Source organism: Hyla sarda, chromosome 1 (assembly GCF_029499605.1).
Source record: "Hyla sarda isolate aHylSar1 chromosome 1, aHylSar1.hap1, whole genome shotgun sequence".
Lineage (NCBI taxonomy): Eukaryota > Metazoa > Chordata > Amphibia > Anura > Hylidae > Hyla > Hyla sarda.
Window position 1 is genome coordinate 502661122 of NC_079189.1, and position 26893 is coordinate 502688014.

The following is a 26893-nucleotide window of genomic DNA, read 5'->3' on the forward strand; positions in this document are numbered from 1 at the left end:
CAAAGTGGACAGTCTTTTTTTATTTTTTTTATTTTTTTGATAGCCTTTAAAAATATCAAAGCTGGTGATTGCTACATTGAACTGCACAAGTTTTTATTAACAAGTTTTTTTTTTCTTTTTATATCTCCCCCATTGTTCACACACAGAGGTTTACGTTGACATCTTACATGTATCTTAACAGTTTATTGTTTTTCATTTCAGCTTAAAAATCTTTCCAGCCTTGACTTAAGGCACATCAATGAGCTGGATAATGAGACTGTGATGGAGATTGTGAAGAAGTGCCAGAACCTCACATCCCTGAATCTCTGCCTAAATAGGAATATTGATGACAGGTAGACTTATCATTCTTGAAACTAATACGTTGTAAAACTGTGTACAGACAGATTGATAGACAATGTAATTGCTAGTGAAGGGTTCAAATTAATGAAAAAAGGCCATCAAAACAGCAGTGATCACTAGCGCTCACTGGTAATCACTTTAACTTATCTGTGTATAAACATAACCTAAAGGTGTATTCCACATTATAAAACTTATCCCCTATCCAAAGGCTTAGTGTCTGATTGCGGGGGGATCTAACCGTGGGGACGCCTTGCCATCTGCTGTATAGGGCCCAGTCTCTCCTAATGTAGGCTCTGTTTTTTCTCCACAGCGCTTCCTGGCCCAGACCTCAGAGATGTGCTGGAGAGCGCTCACTAAGCCAGTAACTGTCCGAGACTGGACCTTATCTTGGCTGGTGATTGGCTGAGCTGGGTCGTCACTTCTTTGCTGCATGATCGCGTTTCAGACTATGTGGGGCGGGGCCCTGTGCAGGAGATCGCAGGGTGTCCCAGCGGTTGGACCCCTTGCGATCAGGCATTAATACTTGGATAGTGGATTAGTTTTATTAAGTGGAGTACCCCTTTAGGAAATGTTTATGAACAGAGTAGGAAAAGTGATTACCATAGGTCAGACGACACTTCTCCCCTATCTTTTGCATAGGGGATATGTTTATTAGGTGGAGTACTCCTATAAAAGGAAAAAATCCTGTCAACACTGTCTGTAATCTTAGGCTACATCTCATAACTTTACACCTTTGCACTGCCGAGGTTTTTGTTACTAGAAAGCTGACACCGCATACTAAGCACAAGGTTGTGGGTTTAAATCGACCTTTACTTACAATATGCCAGATTTTTTGTAACAAACCTATGGTCAGCTGTATGACTTCTTAGAGTCATTTTATTTTGGAGTTCATTGGTAGTCTTAGAGCACAGACTTTTTCAATGTGACCTTCTTTTATCTACTGCATCCAGAGTGGGCAGTGAATATCCAAACACAAACGTGGGATCGCTTTCACCACTTGTTATTTAATGTTCTAGTTGTTGCAAAACTACAACTCTCAGCATGCCCGGATAGCCATAGGCTGTCCGGGCATACTGGGAGTTGTAGTTTTGCAACCGCTGAAGGCACACTGGTTGGGAAACACTGCTGTATATGATTTGTAGTGGTAAGTTTTTTATTTTTTTCAGCCTGACACATTTGTGTGACACATTTTCTAGATTGTCTTTATTTTATTACGTGTTTACTAGGCCATTTCTCTGCAGGGACTGACAATGTTTTAAATTAAATATGTCAGCTGGAGCAAAGCATCTTCTAGTTTTACTTCCATTGCATGATATTGCACAGGCTGTTTTGTCTTCCCGAGGATATCCCTAGTGTGTTTTATTTTCTTAAACACAGCAGCTATTTCTACACTGTTTAAACATTTGTTTCTTTTCATGTTTGGACTCTCTTGGGTATTTGTTTCATTGTTACATTTTGTTTTCCGTTATTTGCCCATTTCTGCATTCTGTCAGTTTTTTGTCAGAAAGGCACACTCCCTATATAAACACATTTAGAAAAAAAGAAAACTTTCTCCTTAGCGCCATTCTCTACCTTGAAGGCACATCCTGCTGCGTTTCTGTGTTGTTTCTGCCTTGCTTAAGGGTTGGGTTCCCAGCGTAACAGCTCGGCTGCTGTAAATTTAGAGCTTTATTGCTGAAATGAAAGGCTAGGTTTTACTTGTGTTACTGCTGATGTTCAAAGCATATAGTTTATCTTATCCTGTAAATTGTGCTATGTATTAACTCTTTCCCATCAGTGTACCTTCCAAGACCATCAGTTATAGGAAATGTAATTTTCTTCATGATCTGTTTTCAGAGAAAACAGAATTGGGGAAAACTTGCTTTACTCAGTGAATCAACAACGGGCAGATATTGTATAAAGGAGAAGTTTTTACCTGGAACAATTAACTAAAGGTTGAAATGGGAATATTTATTAAAGTATTCCAACCTTTTTGCACTGTCTGTGTCCTGGGGGGGGAAGCACAGCAGTAGTACCCACCGATGGGAGTCCCAGACTTTAGAGCAGATCCAGGACCCCTGTTAGCCGGTATATGATTCGGTATGGTTGACATTTGCTTGAGTACAAGTAATTTTATGAATGTCTATTATCAGCTTTGATACTGGTATCTGTATCGGAAAATCCATAGGGACAAAGATTGATGTGTGTTTGATGACCAGCTCTGTACAGTGCTGCAGAATTTGTCTTGATACCCTTGAATACGCCAGTAAGGTGAAACTTGTCTGATGGACATTGGTAAAAAGTTTTCTTCTTCTGTGATATTAACCCCTTAAGGACGCAGGACGTAAATGTACGTCCTGGTGAGGTGGTACTTAACGCACCAGGACGTACATTTACGTCCTGTGCATAACCGCGGGCATCGGAGCGATGCCCGTGTCATGCGCGGCTGATCCCGGCTGCTGATCGCAGCCAGGGACCCGCCGGCAATGGCCGACGCCCGCGATCTCGCGGGCGTCCGCCATTAACCCCTCAGGTGTCGGGATCAATACAGATCCCGGCATCTGCGGCAGTTCGCGATTAAAATGAACGATCGGATCGCCCGCAGCGCTGCTGCGGGGATCCGATCATTCATAACGCCGCACGGAGGTCCCCTCACCTTCCTCCGTGCGGCTCCCGGCGTCTCCTGCTCTGGTCTGTGATCGAGCAGACCAGAGCAGGAGATGACCGATAATACTGATCTGTTCTATGTCCTATACATAGAACAGATCAGTATTAGCAATCATGGTATTGCTATGAATAGTCCCCTATGGGGACTATTCAAGTGTAAAAAAAAATGTAAAAGTAAAAGTAAAAAAAAAGTGAAAAATCCCCTCCCCCAATAAAAAAGTAAAACGTCCGTTTTTTCCTATTTTACCCCCAAAAAGCGTAAAAAACATTTTTTATAGACATATTTGGTATCGCCGCGTGCGTAAGTGTCCGATCTATTAAAATAAAATGTTAATGATCCCGTACGGTGAACGGCGTGAACGAAAAAAAATTAAAAAAGTCCAAAATTCCTACTTTTTTAATACATTTTATTTAAAAAAAAATTATAAAAAATTTATTAAAAGTTTTTTATATGCAAATGTGGTATAAAAAAAAAGTACAGATCATGGCGCAAAAAATGAGCCCCCATACCGCCACTTATACGGAAAAATTAAAAAGTTAGAGGTCATCAAAATAAAGGGATTATAAACGTACTAATTTGGTTAAAAAGTTTGTGATTTTTTTTAAGCGCAACAATAATATAAAAGTATGTAATAATGGGTATCATTTTAATCGTATTAACCCTCAGAATAAAGAACACATGTCATTTTTACCATAAATTGTACGGCGTGAAAACAAAACCTTCCAAAATTAGCAAAATTGCGTTTTTCGTTTTAATTTCCCCACAAAAATAGTGTTTTTTGGTTGCGCCATACATTTTATGATATAATGAGTGATGTCTTTACAAAGGACAACTGGTCGCGCAAAAAACAAGCCCTCATACTAGTCTGTGGATGAAAATATAAAAGAGTTATGATTTTTAGAAGGCGTGGAGGAAAAAATGAAAACGTAAAAATTAAATTGTCTGAGTCCTTAAGGCCAAAATGGGCTGAGTCCTTAAGGGGTTAAAGTAATGTATACTGTAGATACACTGCTTATTGGGCATAACTTCCTACAGAGTGCTTATTTTCTCCAGCTAGGTTTGAGTTTATTGTAACATAACATTGACTGAACTTGAAAAAAAAAAAAAAACCTGATGTGTATCCTAAAAATTACAAAACCTTCAGTTTACCTTTAAGAATAAAATGGAACGAGAAAGGGCTTTGTCTCCCTATTTGGCAAATGTGTGTTTAAGCGTGCTCTGTTAATGCAACGCATTACATTTTTTAAAAGGGTACTCTGCCCCTGAAATCTTATCCCCTATCCAGATGACACGCCACAACCCCTTCATTCATGTCTATGACAAGCGACCACACGCCCCTGTCATGTCACACCCCCTCCCATAGACATAAATGGAGGGGGACTGCAGTGATGTCACGACCATGGTATCCCGAACCTAGGGTTTTGAACAAAGGTGCGGTAGGGGGGTCCCAGCAGCTGTACCCCCTGCGATCAGACATCTTATCCTCTACCCCTGGATATCTTATACCCACATCCAAAAGGATAAAGTACCCCTTTAAAGGGGTATTCCAGGAATAAAAAAAAAAGCAGGCCTTTTTTCTTTAAAAGACAGCGCCCTCCTTGTCTCCACTTTGGGTGTGGCATTACAACTTTGCTTCATTCACTTCAATAGAGCTGAGCTACAGAGCCACACCTAAACTGAAAACAAGGAGGGCGCTGTCTTTGAAAGAAAAAAAGGCCTGTTTTTTTTTTATTCCTGGAATACCCCTTTTAAGGTTATGATTAACTGTTGATCTTGATCACTGGTAACTAAGGGGACTTAAAAACATCACTGTCACATAAGTAGCAGTGTTTTAAATGACATTTGATTGGTAGATTTAAAATGAAACCATAAATCTTAAGATTGTCTGCCAGCAGGATATCTGTTTTAATCAGCCAGCAAATTTGTAGCCTGAGACTAAGGCAATCCGAATACAGATATTTTTTTTTAATATTTAAGAATAATTAAGATATGGACCATTACGCTTTCAAATGCATGGTATAGTGAGAACCTGAGGACGAATTGTGCTGTTTTAAGAAATCGGCTCTATTTTTCTTATTATTGATAACTCCTTTAAAGGGTTATTCCAGGAAAAAACTTTTTATATCAACTGGCTCCAGAAAGTTAAAAAGATTTGTAAATTACTTCTATTAAAAAAATATTAATCCTTTCAGTAGGTATCAGCTGCTGAAGTTGAGTTGTTGTTTTCTAACAACAGTGCTCTATGCAGACACCTCTGCTTGTCTCAGGATCTGTTCAGAGTAGGAGCAAATCCCCATAGCAAACCTGTAATGCTTTGGACCGTTCCTGAGACAAGCAGAGGTGTCAGCAGAGAGCACTATTGTCAGATAGAAAATAACAACTCCGCTTCAGCAGCTGATAACTAATGGAAGGAATAATATTTTTTAATAGAAGTAATTTACAAATCTGTTTAACTTTCTGGAGAAAAAAAATATATAATAATAATAATTCCTGAAATACCCCTTAACCTCTTAAGGACGCAGGGCGTATGGATACGCCCTGCATTCCGAGTCCTTAAGGACGCAGGGCGTATCCATACGCCCGTGGGAAATCCGGTCCCCACCGCTAGCCGGTTTGGGACCGGAGCCGGATGCCTGCTGAAATCATTCAGCAGGCACCCTGGCACATCGCCCAGGGGGGTCCTGAGACCCCCCCATGTCGGCGATCGGAGAAAATCGCATGTCAATTCAGACATGCGATTTTCTCCAATTCCGGGCTGATCGGGTCTCTGGTGACCCGATCACCCGGAAAATAGGGCTGATCGGAGTTGTCAGCAACAACCCCGATCAACCCAAAGGATTGGAGTGAGATCGCAAAGCTGCGATCTACTCCTATCCCCTGCCATTACTCAGAACGGAGTTCTGACCAATGGCAGCGCAGGACAGGGGGTTGCCATGGCAACCCCCCGTTCTGCCCGCCCCTGGATGTCAAGGGGCTCTGGAAAGAAGATGGAGGCCGTACCTGCAGGAGAAGATGCCTGGGGACCTGGGATCTGCGCTGGAGCCTGCAGGATCCTGATCAGGTAGGGAATCCACAGTGGGGGGGGGGGATTGAAAGTGAAAGTAAATCGATCTTTACTGTGGCAACCACTAGGGGGGCCAAACTGCAACTCCCAGCATGCCCAGAGAGCCAAAGGCTGTCTGGGCATGCTGGGAGTTGTAGTTTTGCAACATCTGGAGGGTCACAGTTTGGAGACCACTGTTACAGGGGTGCCCAAACAGTAGCCCTCCAGATGTTGCCAAACTACAACTCTCAGCATGCCTAGACTGCCCAGGCATGCTGGGAGTTGTAGTTCTGTAACATCTGTCCCTTCAGATTTAGCAATTTTCATGACATTTTTGAAAATTGCTGCTCTACTTTGAAGCTCTCTAATTTTTTCAAAAAGCAAAAATATGTCCATTTTATGATGCCAACATAAAGGAGACATATTGTATTTGTGAATAAAAATAACATTTATTTGGAATATCCATTTTCCTTACAATTAGAGAGCTTCAAAGTTAGAAAAATGCAACATTTTCAAAATTTTCATGAAATTTTGGGATTTTTCACCAAAAAAGGATGCAAGTAACGCCGAAAATTTACCACCAAAATAAAGTAGAATATGTCACGAAAAAACAATCTCAGAATCAGAATATTCGGTAAAAGCGTTTTCGCGTTATTAATTTGTAAAGTGACGGTGGTCAGAATTGCGAAAAAGGGCTCAGTCCTTAAGGTGAAAAAGGGCTGCGTCCTTAAGGGGTTAAGGACCAAGCCCATTTTCAACTTAAGGACCAGGCCAATTTTATTTTTGCATTTTTATTTTTTCCTCCTCGCCTTCTAAAATCCATAACTCATATTTCCATCTACAGACCCATATAAGGGCTTTTTTTTTGCGTGACCAATTGTACTTTGTAATGAAACCTCTAATTTTACCGTAAAATGTACGGCGAACCCAAAAAAATATTTTTTTTTTAGAGAGGAAATTTAAATGAAAACCACAATTTTGCACATTTTGGAGGGTTTCGTTTTCACACTGTACAATTTATGGTAAAAATGAAATGTGTTCTTTATTCTGTGGGTCAATACGATTAAAATGATACCCATGGCTAGATACTTTAATATTTTTGTACTGCTTAAAAAAAAATCAAAAACTTTTTTGTACAAAATCAGTAATCTAAAATCGCTCTATTTTGACCACCTATAACTTTTTCATTTTTCCATATATAGGGGGTATAAGGGCTCATTTTTTGCTCCGTCATCTGAACTTTTTATTGAAACCACATTTGCATATATAAAACTTTTATATAATTTTTCATAATTTTTTTTTGAATAAAATGTGACAAAAAAAAGCAGCATTTATGGACTTTTAAATTTTTTTTATGTTTACGCCGTTCACCGTACGGGATCATTAACATTATGTTTTGGTAGTTCGGACATTTACGCACACGGCGATACCAAATATGTTTATTAAAAAAATAATTACGCTTTTTGGGGGGTAAAATGGGAAAAACTGACAATTTTCATTTTTATTGGGGGAGGGGATTTTTCCCTTTTTTTTTTTTTTCTTTTTATTTTAAAATTTTTCAACTTTTTTTTTTTTACACTTTTTATGTCCCCATAGGGGACTATCTATAGCAGTCCTTTGATTGCTAATACTGTTCAGTGCTATGTATAGGACATAGCACTGATCAGTATTATCGGCTATCTCCTGCTCTGGTCTGCTCGATCTCAGACCAGAGCAGGAGACGGCTGGAGCAAGGTGAGGGGACCTCCAGCCGCCATTACAGATGATCGGATCGCCACGGCAGAGCTGCGGGCGATTCGATCATCTATTTTATTATGTGCATTGCCACAGATGCTGCCGGAACCTGCCGTGTATGACGTGAGCACTGCTCCGATGCTCGTGGTCATACACAGGACGTAAATGTACGTCCTGGTGCGGGAAGTCCTGCCAAACCAGGACGTACATTTATGTACGTGGTCGTTAAGGGGTTAAACTGGTTAACAACCATGGACACGTATACTCGTCCATGTGCCGTTAACCGTTGTATGACTCGGGCTCCTGACTTGAGCCGTGTCATAACTGCCGGGCCCCAGCTGATTCTTGTAGCTGGGGGCCGGCATTAATAGCAGACATGCAGGTATTAACCCTTTAGATCGCCGCTTCACAGTTGACAGCGGCGTATAAAGGAAGCTCTGAACACTCCCTGGTGGTCCAGTGGGGTGAATCACCCCCAGCAGCGCGATCGCAGCGGGACGATCCACTGTGGAGGTAGCCGGAGGGCTTACCTCTGTTGCTGCTGCTGTCCCGGCTCTCCCATTGATAACGTCTGGCAGGACCAGGCATTATCAATGAAGCGCAGATCACACATATCAATGTGGTTCTAATGATTCCTCCTAAGGCTAGGTTCACACTACGGAATTTCCGCGTGCAATTCCGCTTTGAAATTGCAGGCGGAAATTCCGCTTGCTAAAATGTATAGTGAAGTGAATGGGTTTCCGTTCACAAATTCACACTTCGGAATTTGTGACCAGAAAATCTGCTTGGAAATTTCCGCCTGAAGAATGGAGTTGCTCATTCCTCAGGCGGAAATACTCGTGGAACACATGGCAGTCTATTGGAGACTGCAGTTTCTCACTAATTCAGTTTGCACTGGCCGCACTCGGAGTCTCCGGGAAGAATCTTTCTGCCCGGACATTCTGCATTGTGAACCTAACCTAAAATTCGCCTAATGGGACTAATAGTGTTAAAAAAAAACCCACATTAACCCCTTCCTTATTAAAAGTTCAAATCACCCACTTTTTCCCAAATTCCATATAAAAAAATATAAAAACGCAATAAAAATAAACATATGTGGTATTGCTGCGTGCGTAAATGTTTGAACTATAAAAATATAATAATTAAACCGCACGGTCAATGGCGTATACGTAAAAAAAAAATTCCAAAGTCCAAAATTGCGTATTTTTGGTCACTTTGTATACTATGTATGCTATAAAAAAAAGTGTAAAAACCTATCAAAAAGTCCCATCAAAATAAAAATGGTACTGATGAAAACTTTAGATCATAGCTCAAAAAATGAGCCCTCATACCACCCCATATACGGAAAAATAAAAAAGTAATAGGGATCAGAAGAGGACAATTTTAAACATACTAATTTTGGTGCATGTTGTTTTAATTTTTTTAAGTAGTCAAAGAAAAACCTATATATATTGGGTATTATTGTAACTCTGTTCTTACAGAATAAATATATGGAGTCATTTTTACAGAAAAGTGCACTGCGTAGAATCAAAAGACCCCAAAACTTACAAAATTACTTTTTTCCCCCCAATTTAGCCCCACAAATATATTTTTTTTCTGGATTCGCCGTCAATTTTGTGGTAAAATGATTTATGTCATTACAAAGTACAATTGGTGGCACAAAAAATAAGCCCTCATATGAGTCTGTAAATGCAAAATTGCAAGCGTTAGGATTTTTAGAAGGTGATGAGGAAAAAACGAAAGTGCAAAAATGGAATAACCCGTGGTCCTTAAGGGGTTAAATAACTAGCAAGTCACTAATTTTTGCAAGCAATTTTTGATTCACAATACAAAGTGTTCTTGTTTTAATCCTTAAGACTTGTCTGTAATAGTTGTTAGTGGAATTGTAGGATGATCACATTGTTAATAGTTTCAAGTTGACAGATGTACAAATCCACTTTTTTCATAAAACGTCTTGTCTTTCCATAGCTTTATTATGTGTAAAGGCTAGACCTCCGAGACTAGTTACCATACTTCTCAGTGGAATGATATATAATGAGGCCTAATTAGGTGCCAATTATGGACAATTAGATGCAATTATGGAAACAGGTTCTTGCTTAAAAGTTACACTGTTTAGGCTGTCTAGTCTGTTACCGTTTTGACTTGCATGCATCCATATATGCCATAGTTACCATCAAGCAGATCGTTTTCGAAATATTCAATGTTGCAATATAAGTTTGAAACTTAATTTATAAATTATTTGTAATTTAAAAAAATATTATAACTTGAGAGCAAAACTCAATGGAAAGTGAATTTTTTTTTTGTTCCAAAGATCCTTAGATGCCATCCCAAAATTATAATAAAAAAATGATATATATACCGTAAATGCTCTTATAGAAGCGTATTGAAGTGGATGCTGCAGTACCCAGGCACCACTGCTACACAGAGCACACAGTCAGCTTCTGCCAGCTTGTTTTCAGTGTAGTATGAGTGGCAAGGGTGCCAGGTGTCTGCACCCCGACAATCATCTCATAATGGCCTATTCTTAGATTGGATAGGCTGTCAATCGTTTTGCTGGGGTATTTCCATCTGGGTCATTTATGGCATATCCTCAGAATATGCCATAAATGTCCCCTACATGCAGACCATACCCTGGGACACTTATCAATGTAATAATTTTGGGCTCCCCAGCCACCTCCAGTCTGTTTGTAGATGCTGAAGGTGGATTGGAAGCTAAAAACCAGTCGAAGCAGATGAGTCATGCAATTGCCGTCAATGACATAGCTCCCCTAGCTACGCTTTTTACGTAACTTCAAATGTAAACAGCAGGACTACGGTTCTTGTAAAAACTCACATTAATTTAATGTGAGTAAAATTGCTTAACTGTTTTCAGCTTAGAAATCTTCTTCAGCGACCACAAACAGGTGGGAGGGGGTTGGGAAGCACTCAGTCTCAGCATAATTGAGTATCCCAAATGTGGGACCTACCTCTTGGGGACAGTTATGGAACTAGCTGTGGATATACTATGAATATCTCATATGGGAATATACTACATGTGGTGGATAAAACTGATGGCCTATCCACAGCAGATTAGGACATGTAGGAACAATGAATTGCATTCTAGTATGTGTAACACAGCAGTCTAGCTTGTCTAGTATAGGTAGATTAATGTACACAAAAATAAGAGTGCATTTCCATGTAAAATCATGTGTGCTTCTAAAATGCTGATATGTTCCATTATACTGTATAAAAAAAAAAAGAGTCCAGTTTAATCTGTTACAATATTTAGTGTCAGATTTAAATGGCATCAGACCAGTTAGTATGGAACCAGAGGCACGTGAAAGTAACTATATGGCAGCTCCTGTTCTAGTGCCTCACAAAACAGAGCTGTACTACACCTAAAATGTAAAGAGTAGTTATTTATGTACTAACATTAAGTTGTGGAGGGGTTTTATTTAAATTATGGCAAGTTTTCTGGTGACCCATACAGAAAAACTAATTTTATGAAGCTCAGGAAAGGACTTCCATCTTGGAAATCTGCGAGGTACTAACTGATGTTGTCCAGTAGTGTTCTTCATCTAACAATGATGCATCTACTTAAAGGGGTACTCCGGTGGAAATTTTTTTTTTAAATGAGCTGGTGCCAGAAAGTTAAACAGATTTGTAAATGACTTCTATTAAAAAATCCTTAATCCTTCCAGTCCTTATTAGCAGCTGTATACTACAGAGGAAATAATTTTCTTTTTTGAATTTCTTTTGTCTATTCACAGTGCTCTCTGCTGACACCTCTGTTTGTGTCAGGAACTGTCCAGAGCAGCATAGGTTTTCTATGGGGATTTTCTCCTGCTCTGGACAGTTTCTGACATGGACAGAGGTGTCAGCAGAGAGCGCTGTGGACAGACAGAAAATAAATCCAAAAAGAAAATAAGTACTGAAAGGATAAAAAAAATATTTTTTTATAGAAGTAATTTACAAATCATTTTAACTTTCTGGAGCCAGTTGACTTATGTTTTGAAAGAATGGTATTTTCACTGTATTATTAGTGTTCACCTATCATTCGACTTCAGTCCCTGTATAAAGGGCATAAGTCTGATGCCACATGCATTTTTTTGTGTAATGGCAATTTCTGAGCATGTGTACAGCGCTGTGTATCATGCCAGTCACTAAATTGACAGAAGAACTATTATTAGAGTAGAGTTTAGAGAGTATTATACAGAGTTCCTGAGGTTTAAACCCCTTATTTTGTGCAACAGTGTCACTAAAACTGACAACTTATTATTTTCTGTTTCTTCACTGACTAGTTGTTTCCACCCAAACAGTAACAATGCCAGCGCCAATTCTTGAATCTCTTCTCCAACCTACGCTGTCATAACTGTACCTTTATACCTATGTAATAATCTCTACAAGACCTACTACACTTGAATGTCAGAAATAATGACTGCAGCAATCAGACACAATTTATTGTGCTCAATTGAGCTAAATCTTTTCTGGAGCAACGATTAATTTAGTGGAGACATTCACAGCGACAGCAAGGCTTAAGCTGCTGAAGAAATGCACAGCTACTAAGCTGAAGGGGATGGGAAAAAAGAAAAACTGTAAAGTTAAAGCAATGTAAACAGCCCCCGAAGTTCTGCAGTGAAGCAGAACTCTGTTACTACATGCAGTAATGGGCTCCCGCTGTCCACTTGTCATTTCAGACTATGTACTTTACCTTAAAGCAATTAAACAATATCTATTATTGTAAAGTTTCCCTTTGTAGAAGATCTATTTTTATTACTTTTCTAACTATTTCTATCTTGCTAGAACTAAAAAAGGATTATTTTTTTAAAATAGTTATTACAGGCACTATAAAAATACTAAACCACAATTTTTGCTATATTGTGTAACGTACTCTATTAGAATTATGTTCACATTGCAAAAAAAATACTATATCTGCATGGCAGATGCCAAAAAGACACCATTTGGCATTTGTTGAGTCTTCGGGGGTTTATCACCGTAAATCATCACTGAAACATCCTATTTGTTTCTAAAGTTAAGTGTCAATGTCTATCACCTGTAGTGCTGTCCAAGTAATAGTAATATAAATAAAGCTTTATCTAAAGTCAGCTGTAAAAAGAAAATAAGTATACTCCTTTCAACCCAAGGCAAGTTATGAAAAACTACTAATAAATGATGGCTATAAAAATATTCCCAGTAGACGTTCCTTACTATACAATTTAGTCATTTAAAGGGTACTCTGGAAAAAAAAAATAATTCAAATCAACCGGTGCCAGATAACTATACAGATGTGTAAATTATGTCTGCCTAGTACTTGTAGCTGTTGTATGCTCCAGACGAAGATGTTTAGTTCTTTCCAGTCTGACCACAGTGCTCTCTGCTGCCACCTTTGTCCATGTCAGGAACTGTCCAGAGCAGGACAGGTTTGCAGTGGAGATTTGCTCATGCTCTGGACAGTTCCTGACATGGACAAAGGTGGCTGCATAGATCGCAAGGGTCAGACTAGAAAGAAAGAAAACCACTTCCTACAGGGTATACAGTAGCTATAAATAAAATATTTTCTGTCACCAGTTGATTGGAATACATTTTTTAGCCCTTAAGAATGTTAATATTTTAGTACAGATGCCAATCTGTCTATAGCAGGCCATCCACAAAACCTTAAAGGGTTTTAGACATTTTATCTACTATCCAACGGATAGGGGACAAGATGTCTGATCGCGGTAGGCCCGCCGCTGGGACCTCCCACGATCTCCCTGCAGCACCCGCATTATGTACAGAGCTGCGTCTCCAGGCTCTGAAACTGGAAGTTTTCGGGACTGGAGACGTGACTTAACACCACGCCCCCCCTTGTGATGTCACATCACACCCCCTCCCTTAGACATGAAGTCCCAAAAACTTCTGGTTTCAAAGCCTGGAGAAGCAGCTCCGCACATAATGTGGGTGCTGCAGGGAGATCATGGAGGGTCCCAGCGGTGGGCTCCCTGCAATCAGACATCTTATCCCCTATTCTTTTGGATAGGGAATAGCATTTTTAAAGCCGGAATACCCCTTTAAATTACTTTACAAGTAGGCTACAAGGGTTGCAGCCATGAGCCTGAAAGGGACTCTGAAAGAACTTCACTTCAACTTTATAACCTAATATCTTAGCTATCCCTGGGGGCACAAACGTCGCCCGGGGAAGGGGAGGATAATGATTTTATTATATATAACGCATTGTCGATCGATATATATGCTTAAATCTTCTGATTGGTTCCCTTTAACCAGCTTATCAGTTGCAGTGTAAATGTGTGGCGATCCAAAGCTTCTCCTAGTCATAGTCAGCAATTTCTAAAGTTTGATCTGCATCCTTTAGCTGGTTGTTTCAATGTTTTCATTATGAGACAAATGTGTGAGTGAAAGAGTTTTAGCTGAAACATAATCACTGTAATTTATCAATTGTTTTTTATTTTATTTCGGGTGGAATCATTAATAATTAAAAGACAAAATTGCATTTCTTAAAAGTTGTGTGACTTGTGATCAGTTAAGAAGTTTCTGTTGTGGTGTCCTCTTAAGTATCCAGTGTTGTCCCCATTAATGTCCCATTGTTTGCACTATACTCTGCTAGTCCCACTTTAAGAAAGAATTACTTGACTCCTTTATATATTTTTTTATTTATTTATTTTTTATTGCTCTTTCAATTCATATATCCTAGTCTATCTTTAGATATTTCTAAATGTGTCTCAAAATTCCATGCCCCTGAGTGACAGCAATAGTGATGGTAAAATAAATATTAAAAATTAGTCCATAACAGTTAACACTCCCTCAGGATAATTCCTCACATGAGCAATAGTAACTCTACGAGATGGAGGCCTGTGGCAGTGCCTAAGGCCTTGACTGCTCAGGGGATTACTATTTAGGAAATAAGGAATTGGTAGTCATAAATAAATGCATTGGTAGCAATATTGTGACCCATTTACAAAAAAAAAAGTGAAGCCAACCAAAAATGAAAGAAAAGGAAGCTGACTTAAAGTTAAATTCAGTTGCATAAAAGTTGTTTCCACTGGCCGAATTCTTATAGCATTTGCTTTATTCTGTTTGATTAGTGCAGTGGATTGTTATTCGAGATATGTATATATATTCGCAAAAAATGGCTGTAGCACTCGAAGATCAGGTGAAAACAAGCGTGGGTAGGCATGAACATGGACCTGTGACCAAAGTTGGTTGGCCACTTGCACCATTACAATTACCGTATATACTCGAGTATAAGCCGAGTTTTTCAGCACGATTTTTCGTGCTGAAAACACCCCCCTCGGCTTATACTCGAGTGAACTCTCCACCCGCAGTGGTCTTCAACCTGTGGACCTCCAGAGGTTTCAAAACTACAACTCCCAGCAAGCCCGGGCAGCCATCGGCTGTCCGGGCTTGCTGGGAGTTGTAGTTTTGAAACCTCCGGAGGTCCGCAGGTTGAAGACCACTGCGGCCTTCGACATCATCCAGCCCCTCTCACCCCCCTTTAGTTCTGTACAGTACTCACCTCTGCTTGGCGCTGGTCTGGTGCTGCAGGACTGTCCGGAGAGGAGGTCGTCCGGTGGGATAGTGGTTCCGGGCTGCTATCTTCACCGGGGAGGCCTCTTCTAAGCGCTTCGGGCCCGGCCCCAGAATTGTCACGTTGCCTTGACAACGACGCAGAGGTTACGTTCATTGCCAACGTACTTCTGTGTCATTGTCAAGGCAACGCCTCTATTCTGGGCCCGAAGCGCGGAGAAGAGTCGCCCCCGGTGAAGATAGCAGCCCGGAACCACTATTCCACCAGACCACCTCCTCTCCGGACAGTCCTGCAGCACCGGACCAGCGCCGAGCGGAGGTGAGTACTGTACAGAACTAAAGGGGGGTGAGAGGGGGCTGGATGATGTTGAAGGCCGCAGTGGTCTTCAACCTGCGGACCTCCGGAGGTTTCAAAACTACAACTCCCAGCAAGCCCGGACAGCCGATGGCTGCCCGGGCTTGCTGGGAGTTGTAGTTTTGAAACCTCTGGAGGTCCGCAGGTTGAAGACCACTGAGGGCGGATGATGACAAGAGGATGATGAAGGTGGGGTGTGGGATGATGACAAGAGGATGATGAAGGGGGTGTGTGGGATGATGAAGGGGGGTGGGGATGATGACAAGGGGATGATGAAGGGGGGTGGGGATGATGAGAAGGGGATGATGAAGGGGGGATGTGTGGGATGATGACAAGGGGATGATGGCAGGTGATGATGATGAGGGTCTGGATGATGACAGGCGGTGATGATGATGAGGATGTTAATGACGGGTCTGGATGATGAAGGGGGGGATGATGTATTTCCCACCCTAGGCTTATACTCGAGTCAATAACTTTTCCTAGGATTTTGGGTTGAAATTAGGGGTCTCGGCTTATACTCGGGTCAGCTTATACTCGAGTATATACGGTACAACTTTTAATATTTGGCTGTGCTGCTGCTCCACTATTTCTATTATATATATGTATGTATTTCCTTTCCTTGTTTGGTAAAATTCTTCTTTTGTTGCCTGCACTAACTTGCCATTTTGATTCATTTTAAAATAAAATAAGGAATAACACAATGAAGAAATAATAACTTTTAAACGGTTTGTAAAGTTGACAGGAAAATGAGGTATAACCAAAAACAAGTTGTGTGGTTTCAGTCTTGAAAGCAAGAGGATAGCTTATTAAATGTGGACAAAAAATGTCCTTAAAGGGGTACTCCGCACCCCTAGACATCTTATTCCCTATCCAACGGATAGGGGATAAGATGTCAGAACGCCGATGTCCCGCTGCTGGGGACCCCCGAGATCTTGGCTGCAGCACCCACCTGCACTGCTTCCACCCCCCAAACGGCAACGCTGGAGGCTTCGGATGCAGACCACAATGGCGGAAGAGCGTGACGTCACAACTCTGCCCCTTATGACGTCACGCCCTGCCCCCCTCAATGCAAGTCTATGGGATGGGGCGTGGCAGACCTCCCATAGACTTGTATTGAGGGGGCGGGGCGTGACGTCACACGGGGCAGAGTCGTGACGTCATGCTCTTCCACCATTGTGTTGCTGGTGTGAGGTGGAAGCCGTGCTGCAGCCGGTATCCCAGGGGTCCCCGGGGTCAGCGGGACCCCGCGATCTGACATCTTATCCCCTATGCTTTGGATAGGGGATAAGATGTCTAGGGGTGCGGAGTACCCCTTTAAGTTTTGATAAATCGAAAAGATGAATAAGGTTGAATAAAAAAGCAATTGCACAGGGGCAAGAAACTGAAGTACAAATATTTTAAATAAATAAATAAAATGTACTCAACCCTTCTACTCCAGCACCCCCGCTTTTGAGTGCCTAATGAAAGTGCTATAATAATATCCAACTTTGTAAACTGAGCACAGGACGCTGCAGCCAGTCACTAGCCTTTCGAATTTGTATGTGACCGCTGAGGCATCCTATGCTGGTCAGGGTTTAGAAATACTGAATAAAGAAAAGTACAGAGATGTTCTTAACCCCTTAAGGACCAAACCCTTTTTCACCTTAAGGACCAGAGCATTTTTTGCACATCTGTCACTTTAAGCATTAATAACTCAAGGATGCTTTTACTTTTCATTCTGATCCCGAGATAGTTTTTTCGTGACATATTCTACTTTATGGTAGTGGTAAATTTTCGTCAATACTTGCATAATTTCTTGGTGAAATATTCCAAAATTTTATGAAAAATTGAAAATTTAGCATTTTTCTAACTTTGAAGCTCTCTGCTTGCAAGGAAAATAGACATTCCAAATAAATTATATATTGATTCACATATACAATATGTCTACGTTATGTTTGCATCATAAAGTTGACATGTTTTTACTTTTGGTAGACATCAGAGGGCTTCAAAGCTCAGCAGCAATTTTCCAATTTTTCAGTGACCAGTTCAGTTTTGAAGTGGATTTGAAGGGGCTTCATATTAGAAATACCCCATAAATGACCCAATTATAGAAACTGCACCCCTCAAAGTATTCAAAATGATATTCAGAAAGTTTGTTAACCCTTTAGGTGTTTCACAGGAATAGCAGCAAAGTGAAGGCGAAAATTCGAAATCTTCATTTTTTTTTACACTTGCATGTTCCTGTAGACAATGTGTTTGCATTTTTACAAGGGGTGACAGGAGAAAAAGCCCCCCAAAATGTGTAACCCAATTTCTCTTGAGTAAGCAAATACCTTATATGCGTAGGTAAAGTGTTTGGTGAGCGCAGTAGAGGGCTCAGAAGGGAAGGAGCAACAATGGGATTTTGGAGAGTGAATTTTGGTGAGATAGTTTTTGGGGGGCATGTCACATTTAGGAAGCCCCTATTGTGCCAGAACAGAGAAAAAACCACATGGCATAATACACCCCTCAAGGAACGTAACAAGGGGTCCAGTGAGCCTTAACACCCCACAGGTGTTTAACGACTTTTCATAAAAGTTGGATGTGTAAATGAAAAAAAAAATGTTCACTAAACTGCAGATTTTTCCCCAAATCTAAAATTTTTTCAATGGGTAATAGGAGAAAATTCACCCCAAAATTTGTAACCATATTTCTTCTGAGTATGGAAATACCCCATGTGTGGACACCAAGTGCACTGCGGGCGAAATACAATTCTCAGAAGAGAAGGAGCGCCATTGAGATTTTGGAGAGATAATTAGTTTGGAATGGAAGTCAGGGGCCCTGTGCGTTTACAAAGCCCCCCCCCCCCCCCCCCCCTGGTGCCAGAACAGTGGACCCCCCCACATGTGAGCCCATTTTGGAAACTACACCCCTCACAGAATTTAATAAGGGCTGCAATTAGCATTTACATCCCACTGGCTTTTGACAGATCTTTGGAACAGTGGGCTGAGCAAATTTCATTTTTACGGACTGGATCATTCTGTGAGGGGTGAAGTCTCCAAAATGGGGTCACGTGTGGGGGGTGGGGGGGGGGATCCATTGTTCTGGCACTATGGGGGCTTTGTAAACACACTTGGTCAATTCCGGGCAAACTTTCTCTCAAAAAGCCCAATGGTTCACCCGCGGAGCACTTTACATCCACATATGGGGTATGTTCTTACTCGGAGGAAATGGGGTTACAAATTGTGAGGGGCTTTTTCCTATTTTCCTTTGTGAAAATGAAAAATTTAGGGTAACACCAGCATTTTAGTGAAAACATTTTTTTTTCCCTCATTTTCCCATCCAGCTTTAATGAAAATTCGTCAAACACCTGTGGGGGGTTAAGGCTCACTATACCACTTGTTAAATTCTGTGAGGGGTGTAGTTTCCAAAATGGGGTCACACGGGAGCCTTGTTGTGCGTCCGCAGACCATTTTATGCTCACATTTCTGTACTCATTAGAAATTGCTTAACAAATTTTGGGGGTCTTTTTTTTTTTTCCTTTTACCTCTTATGAAAATAAAAAGTATGGGCCAATACCAGCATGTTAGTGTAAAAAGTTTTGGTGTAGACACCAACTTTTCCTTTTCATAAGGGGTAAAAGGAGGAAAAGCCCCCCAAAATTTGAAGTGCAATTGCTCCCGAGTACAGAAATACCCCATATGTTGACCCTAAACTGTTTCCTTGAAATACGACAGGGCTGCGAAGTGAGAGAGCACCATCCGCATTTGAGGACTAATCTAGGGATTGCGTAGGGGTTGACATAGCAGTATTCTATGCCAGTGATTCCCAAACAGGGTGCATCCAGCTGTTGATGAACTCCCAGCATGCCTGGACAGTCAGTGGCTGTCCAGAAATGCTGGGAGTTGTTGTTTTGCAACAGCTGGATGCTCCGTTTGGGAAACACTGCCGTACGATACGTTTTTCATGTTTATTGGGGGGGACAGTGTAAGGGGGTGTATATGTAGTGTTTTACCCTTTATTATGTTTTAGTGTAGTGTTTTTAGGGTACATTCGTACTGTCAGGGGGTTACGGTGAGTTTCCCGCTAGGAGTTTGCGCTGCAGCGAAAAATTTGCCGCAGCTCAAACTTGAAGCAGGAAACTCATTGTAAACCTGCCCCTGTGAATGTGCCCTGTACCGGGGGGGTTGAGGGCAAACCTCCAGCTGTTGCAAAACTACTCCCAGCATGCACTGACAGACCATGCATGCTGGAAGTTGTACTTTTGCAACAGCTGGAGGCACACTGGTTGCAAAACCTTCAGTTAGGTTCTGTTACCTAACTCAGTATTTTCCAACCAGTGTGCTTCCAGCTGTTGCTAAACTACAGCTCCCAGTATGTACTGTTTGCCGAAGGGCATGCTGGGAGATGTAGTTATGCAACAGCTTGAGGTACACAACTACAACTCCCAGCATGCCGAGACAGCTGTTTGGGCATGCCGAGACAGCTGTTTGGGCATTGTAGTTTTGCAAGATCTGAAGGGCCACAGTTTGGAGACCACTGCACAGTGTCTGGGCATGCTGGGAGTTGTAGTTTAGCAACATCCGGAGGGCTTCAGTTTAGAGACCACTGTATAGTGGTCTCAAACTGTTGCCCTCCAGATGTTGGAATTCATAAATCTAAAAACAACAAAAAGCAGAGCTCCTCATAGGACAGTATGTCGTAGACAATGTGAAGATAGGTGAGTACAGGAATCACAGCTGTTTTAGTGGTCCTCTCACCTGGTACAGTTGTGTAATTGACACAACCACACAAGCGCATGAAAATAGTGGTGCAGCCTCCCGGTATCGGATCCAGCGATGAGCAGGCCGATTCAGAGCAGAATGTATGACTAAAGAGGAAAAATACGGTTCCACCCGGTTCCACAGCGCAGTCCACAAATTCAATCAGAAGATGATGATGGATGTATAAGATATTTATTAGGCCAGGGTGCAACTCGTTTCGGGGCTTGCGATCCCCTTCGTCAGGCCAATAGGCATCATAACATATCAGACAAACTGGTGCCCTTAAATAAAACCATTTTTTGGCGCCAAATGAAGCTCCGCCCAATGGGCGTGGCATCCATGAGCGGAAGTAACATGATAAAATAAATGTATTGAAAAAACAACATAATGAAGTACATATACATTAAAAAACAATCTCATGTACAGAATAGAAATACCTGGAGCGCATCTGAAACAAACTAAACGCCCCAGGAGAGCGTATATCTACGAGCTAGCAGCGCCTGCGCCAACTCCCGATGATACTGATGATGACGGCCGGGGAGAAGACAGCGCATGCGCTCGCTCGCACCGTGCAGAGAGAGACGGCGCCCGAGCAGGCGCTGCTAGCTCGGAGATGTACGCTCTCCTGGGGCGTTTAGTTTGTTTCAGATGCGCTGCAGGTATTTCTATTCTGTACATGAGATTGTAAGTGTAAATATGTAAGTGAAAGCATCCCAGAGAGTGCATAAAAGGATAGAGGTCAGATTTGAAAAAAAAAAAATGCTCCCGTCTTTAGGGTCATAATGGGCTCCCGTACCCATACGCCGTGGTCCTTAAGGGGTTATTGAAAACCTGGCCTTAAGCACACAGCCAAGACAACACAGGAGAGACTTGGGAACAACTCTGTGAATGTCCTTGAATGGCCCAGCCAGAGCCCTGACTTGAAGTCCATTGAGCAACTCAAAAAGACTCAAAAATAGCTGTCCTCATCCAACCTGGCAGAGCTTTAGGGGAACTGAACTGAGAAGAAAGGCAAAAAAAAATACAAAAAATCCCTAAATCCAGGTGTGCAAACCTTGTGGCATCATACCCAAGAATTATCTGTGTAATGGGTCTAAATACTGTCATTGCAAGATGTTAGTTGTTCCTTTTCAATAAATTGACAAATATTTTTCACATTCTCCATTCTCTTTATTATGGGCTATGAAGTGCAGATTGATGGTGAGATAACTTCCATTTTTTTATGTTTGCAACAACATAACAAAATGTGAAAATATTTAAAGGGTCTGAACATTGTCTGAATGCATTGCGCAATAAACATTTGAGTAGAAATCACTGAATAAATCCACGTTTTAATGCCATTTTGAGTTTATGTTGACATTTGGTTGAAATAATGGGCTCATAAATATGAATTTTAGTGTGTGAGGTAACATGCAGCTTGATGAATTGTTTCAGTTGTCATTTTGCCCTTAAGTGTCTCACAAAGCATTTGGCAATTCTGCAACTGCAAATATGATGGACAGAAAGTTTTAGCAGAAGTTAGTATTTTGGCCTTTTTTCCCCTGGCGAGCTTAATTTTAATGTGTGTGCAATATTCTTTCAAGCGCAAAACTAATCCTTCTTAATTTCAGTCTTTTAAGAAGAAAGGCTTTATGTTTCAAGGTGGTAGGTTTGTGTATGTCAAGTGATTTATTTGCATTTCTAGTTTTCTTGTTTGGAGATATGTATTCCACATCAATACTGAGACAATGACACTCGCTTGATTCATATGCTAAGAGATAGAGATACATTTCCTCTATTTTATTACCGTTTTTAATAAAAGCAACTGTATAAAAGGTACTTTGATTGTAGCCCCGTGTTGTCAGACCTCTTTTTATGTGTGATGAATGAATGCCTGTAAATAGTAAAAATATGAGCAAGGTGATTAATTCTGACAATTTTCATGTTAGAAGCTTTAGATGATAAATATCTCCTGTGATTAGTTATTAATTTAGAGCCAGGGATTTAACTTCAACCTAAAGGATTTTATGAATTGTGGCATAAAAAAAAAATGTCATCAGATAGGTACACTCAATAAGCCAAATGAAAAATTGCTAGGCCTTGAGAAGCAATAATTAAAAATGGCAGACAACTCAAAGTGGCTTTTCTGGGTTTCATCTGGTAACTATAAAAGAACCTAAGCCTTTAAGTGTTCTAATTAGTAACACGGGTTCTTAATTAACTCATGGAATATAGGCTTGCTAAACTTTTCTAGTGATAACTTCATTGATCAACTATGCTTAAAGGGAACCAATCATCAGATTTTACCCTTTATAACGCTTGGCAAAGCGTTATATAGGGTAAAATCTTTATTTTCACCATTCCCGGGGGATGCTCCTGCCCCAGGGATGGTGAAGATATGAAGTTATAAACTAGTCACCGCCGCCACCGTAAGTAGTCACCTGGGCGGGGAGCTCTTCTCCCCTACTCCCGTTCTTCGGCCGGCAGCGACGCCCTCTCCGCTTGATTGATGGGCAGCGTCATCACTCTGCTCAGTCTGTTCAGTGAGCGGAACAATGACGCGGCCCATCAATCAAGCGGAGGGGGCGTCGCTGCCGGCCGAAGAACGGGAGTAGATGAGAAGAGCTCCCCGCCCAGGTGACTACTTACGGCGATGGCGGTGACTAGTTTATAACTTCATATCTTCACCATCCCTGGGGGCAGGAGCTTCCCCCGGGGATGGTGAGGACAACAATTTTACCCTATATAACGCTTTGCCAAGCATTACATAGGGTAAATCTGATGATTGGTTCCCTTTAAGATGTCCAATATACTGTATTTTGGAAGCCTTAAATGGAACCTTTCATCAGTCTTATGCTACCCAAACCGCAACAGCATACAACTGGTGAAGATATTGTGATCCTAGGACATTATGAATTACTCTGAGACACTCTGACATTTCACAGTAATCATAGTATAAAAATACTGCCGTGACCCAGGTAACTATTCCTTGGGGCGGTTTCCGGCACCTGCTTTCTTGCTGGCTGGCTTAAGTGACAAGTCTCTTCCAAGCATTGTATAGGGAGAGATGCATCACTTAAACCAGCCAGGCAGGGAGCAACCACCTGGACCTGATCCAAGGACTAGTTGGTCGAGTCCTGGCAGTATTTTTAAACTAAGATTTCTCTTAAATGCCAAAGCGTCTCAGAGTAATTCATAGTGTCCCTGTTTTTTTTTCACTAGGACCACACTTTAAATTTGTATTTAATTCTAATAAAAGTTGAAAGGTTAAAGGGATAGTCCAGTCAAAAATATTTCACATATTCATCTTTACTATTTTAAAGCTCTACTTATATTTATTTCAGGTTGCATTCCATTGTGTTTCTAGTGTTTTTTTTATTTTTTTATTATAGGAATAGTGTAGTCTGCAGCACTATTCGTACAATCTGTAATACCGAACAGTACAACAGTGCCAGTCCCCACTGATAAGTGCTTTATGTGCACAGGAAATGCCCAATCATCCAATCACTGGCCATTGATTGTGCAGGAATTTCCTTTGGGCCAAGATAGTCATGGATGAGTGTAGTTTAAGTGTCGTTTGATGCCTATAAAATGGCCGCATAACCATGTCTGAAACTAGAATATTCTAAGGTAAAATTTTTCTTCCTTGTAGTCATTTAGTTTTTGAGCCTGTAAATGCTTTATCTTGCACTCATCACGTAGGACCAAACCTGAAAGATTTCAGAGAAGCAATATAGGAAATGTTGTTACTTTAAATAAGTTGATGCTTGTATATAATTGGATATAAAATGTGATTTAAGAGAATTGCTACTTTAAATGTAATGTATATAATTTGTCCAGTTACGAGCGTTTAAACATTCATCATTTCCTCTAGCAGTTAGTTTATTAAGTGGATTTTTGTCTGGTGTTTGCAGTCACATAATAATAACTTTCATCAATTTTGTAAATTGTGGCTGCTTTATTAACTTTATGTTGGGCTAGGAATTTTTGATTAACATAGTTCATTGAATCTGTGAAAATAAACTTGTCACCTCACATTTTAAAGTAAATAAACTAAACTAGAAGATTTGGTTTATTAAGTTTCTGATGCTTATTTAGCTCCTGTAACTAGAATTTTTTTTTTGCTTTTTTTCCCTATATTATGGATTCTACAAAATTGTTATGTACAGTTGGGTATATTTTGCCTAAGCAATGTAAAATAATTAGAAGACTGATGTAGTTGGCAAGTGATAAAGCTGATTATTGGAATAAAAATTGTAACATGGACCATTGCTTTTTGAACGTTAACTTGGCAGTTTTCTACAATATACTATAAATTGTGTAATAAGTCTATAGCTTGATAAAAGGGAGCAGAGTAACAAAAGTGATGGGTAATGTATGTCTAAAATATGACCTGTGGTGTATCATTTCTTTGCATGCTGGGATTTGTAACCCACAGGTATGGTCTGTATTTATGTAGTCCTTGGGGAGCACACAACCCTCGCTTATTGTAAAGTCAATGGGTTCAGGGCAGTGACTCCAAACTGTTATGGTAACAGAAATCTACGTCCGAACAAGGGTGTTAAAATGCTCTTATGAACATAACCTTAAACAGATTTGCACATTTATAGCTCTGTGTGTAATATATATATGAAAGCAATAGTGCAGCACTCCTCAATATGGCTAAAACAAGTTGTGGGTTCATTGTCTCACATCACGGTATTTTCAAGCTTGAACGTCCTATGGTAGGACAGAAATGTTGCTGTGATGTGAGACAATAAACCCACAACTTTTTTCACCATCTTGAAGAGTGCTGCACTATTGCTTTTTTTTTTTGTATCCAGTGGACTAAAATCAGGTCTGGGGTACGTAGTGCTGCATTATACCTGTACAGGGGTGTGGGAAATAAAAAATAAATAAATTACTTGTCCAAGGGAATAAAACAGAGCACAATCTTGTCCCTTATGACTATCCACTTGTCCTGGTACACAAAGTAATTTTAACCAAAATAGCATGTAGATAAGTTATTTATTAGTTTATTTAGTTTTTGCACTTACATTTTTTTCCTCCTCGCCGTATAATAACCATAACTGTTTTATTTTTCCATCTGCAGACCCATATGGGGCTTGTTTTTTGTGGGACCAATTGGACTTTACCATGACACCTTTAATTTTTCCATAATATATGTTCTGAAACAAATAGACAATTATTTTTGACAGGAAAAAAAATGCAGTTTTGCAAATTTGGGGGTTTTCTTTTTTTATGCCATTCACCTTGTGGTCAGATATGTTACTGTGATACTTTAGGTCAGCCTGAGTACAGCAATGCCAAATTAGTTTAATTTCCATAATGTGTTACTAATTAAAAAATATATATATATTTTTATTTAAACATTTATTTTTATTTTTTAATTGCCATTTTCTGACCTCTATAACATTTTTATTTTTCCGTATACGGAGCTGTACGAGGCTTATTTTTTGCACAGTAATCTGCTGTTTGTATTGGTACAATTTTGGTATTGATCTGACCTTTGGATGGCTTTTTACTTAATTTTTTTTTCTGGGATATTATGTTATGAAAAAATGCAATACTAAGTTTGGAATTTTTAAGTTAACGCCATTGACTGTACGGGATATATAATGTTATATTTTAATAGTTTGAACAATTACGCACATGCCAATACCAAATAATTTATTTTTATTATGTTTACATGTTTTTCTAAAAAAAAAAAGTGAAGGGGGGGGGGGATGATATGAACTTTTAAAATGGAAGGGGTTAATTTATTAAACTTTTATTAAGCTTTATTTTTCTTTACACTTTATTAGTCCCTTAGGGGACTTTAAGAAGGAATCAATAGATACCTCATACAGATCAATAATGTTTCATAGAACTCCATTGATCTGTGTGATCTTTGCTCATTTGGTTGAGGCTCAGAGCCATGGGATCAGAGGTAAGCCCCCCGGCTACCTCTATAGTGCATCCCCCCCCCCCCCCCCCCCCCCCGCGATTGCACCTGGGGGGTGGGGGATGTGTGATCCACCCCCACTAGACCACCAGGGATGGTTATAAGATCCCTTAAGATGCCGCTGTCAAAGCTAACAGCTGCGATCTAAAGGGTTAATAGTCGGCCGCATTCAGACTAATAGGGGGCTCTGGTTATGGAGCGGGCTCGAGTCAGGAGCCCGCCACATACACCCTGAGCACCAGCATCTTAAAATTAGAGGTCCGGAGTGAGGTGTAAACTGCGTCCGTTCTGAACCTCACACTGGCCCTGCTTTCCCGATGCAGGGCTAAGCACATAAAAAATGTACCTGCTCGGAACTTCATGTCCTGGGCATTGGGCAATAGGATTTCCACATCCCTGCTTTATAAATGTAATAAAAAGTTTAGTTTGTAGGTGTGGTGTGAAAAGAGCATTCACGCGGGTGGATTGCCTGCAAGTTTTCCACATCAGATTTTCCACAGCAAAAAACCTGCAGCAGACCCCTTTGAGGTCTGTGTAGTCTGAAGCACTGTGGAAATTCCTGCAGCTCAAACCTGCAGGGAAACTTTGGTCTTGGGTAATGTACCCTTGGGCTTCTTTTACATGGTCAGAT

The 26893-nt window shown here is 40.6% G+C and overlaps 1 protein-coding gene across 4 annotated transcripts in view; it reads left to right on the forward strand.

Moving 5' to 3' along the window:
• The window catches only part of FBXL17 (F-box and leucine rich repeat protein 17), a 743798-nt gene that overhangs the window by 232585 nt on the left and 484320 nt on the right, over positions 1 to 26893 (forward strand). For all 4 annotated transcript variants that reach the window (XM_056537501.1, XM_056537500.1, XM_056537497.1 and 1 more), the window contains one exon: positions 202 to 332. In XM_056537501.1, the coding sequence (XP_056393476.1) occupies positions 202 to 332 (131 nt within the window). The remainder of the gene's footprint in view (positions 1 to 201; positions 333 to 26893) is intronic.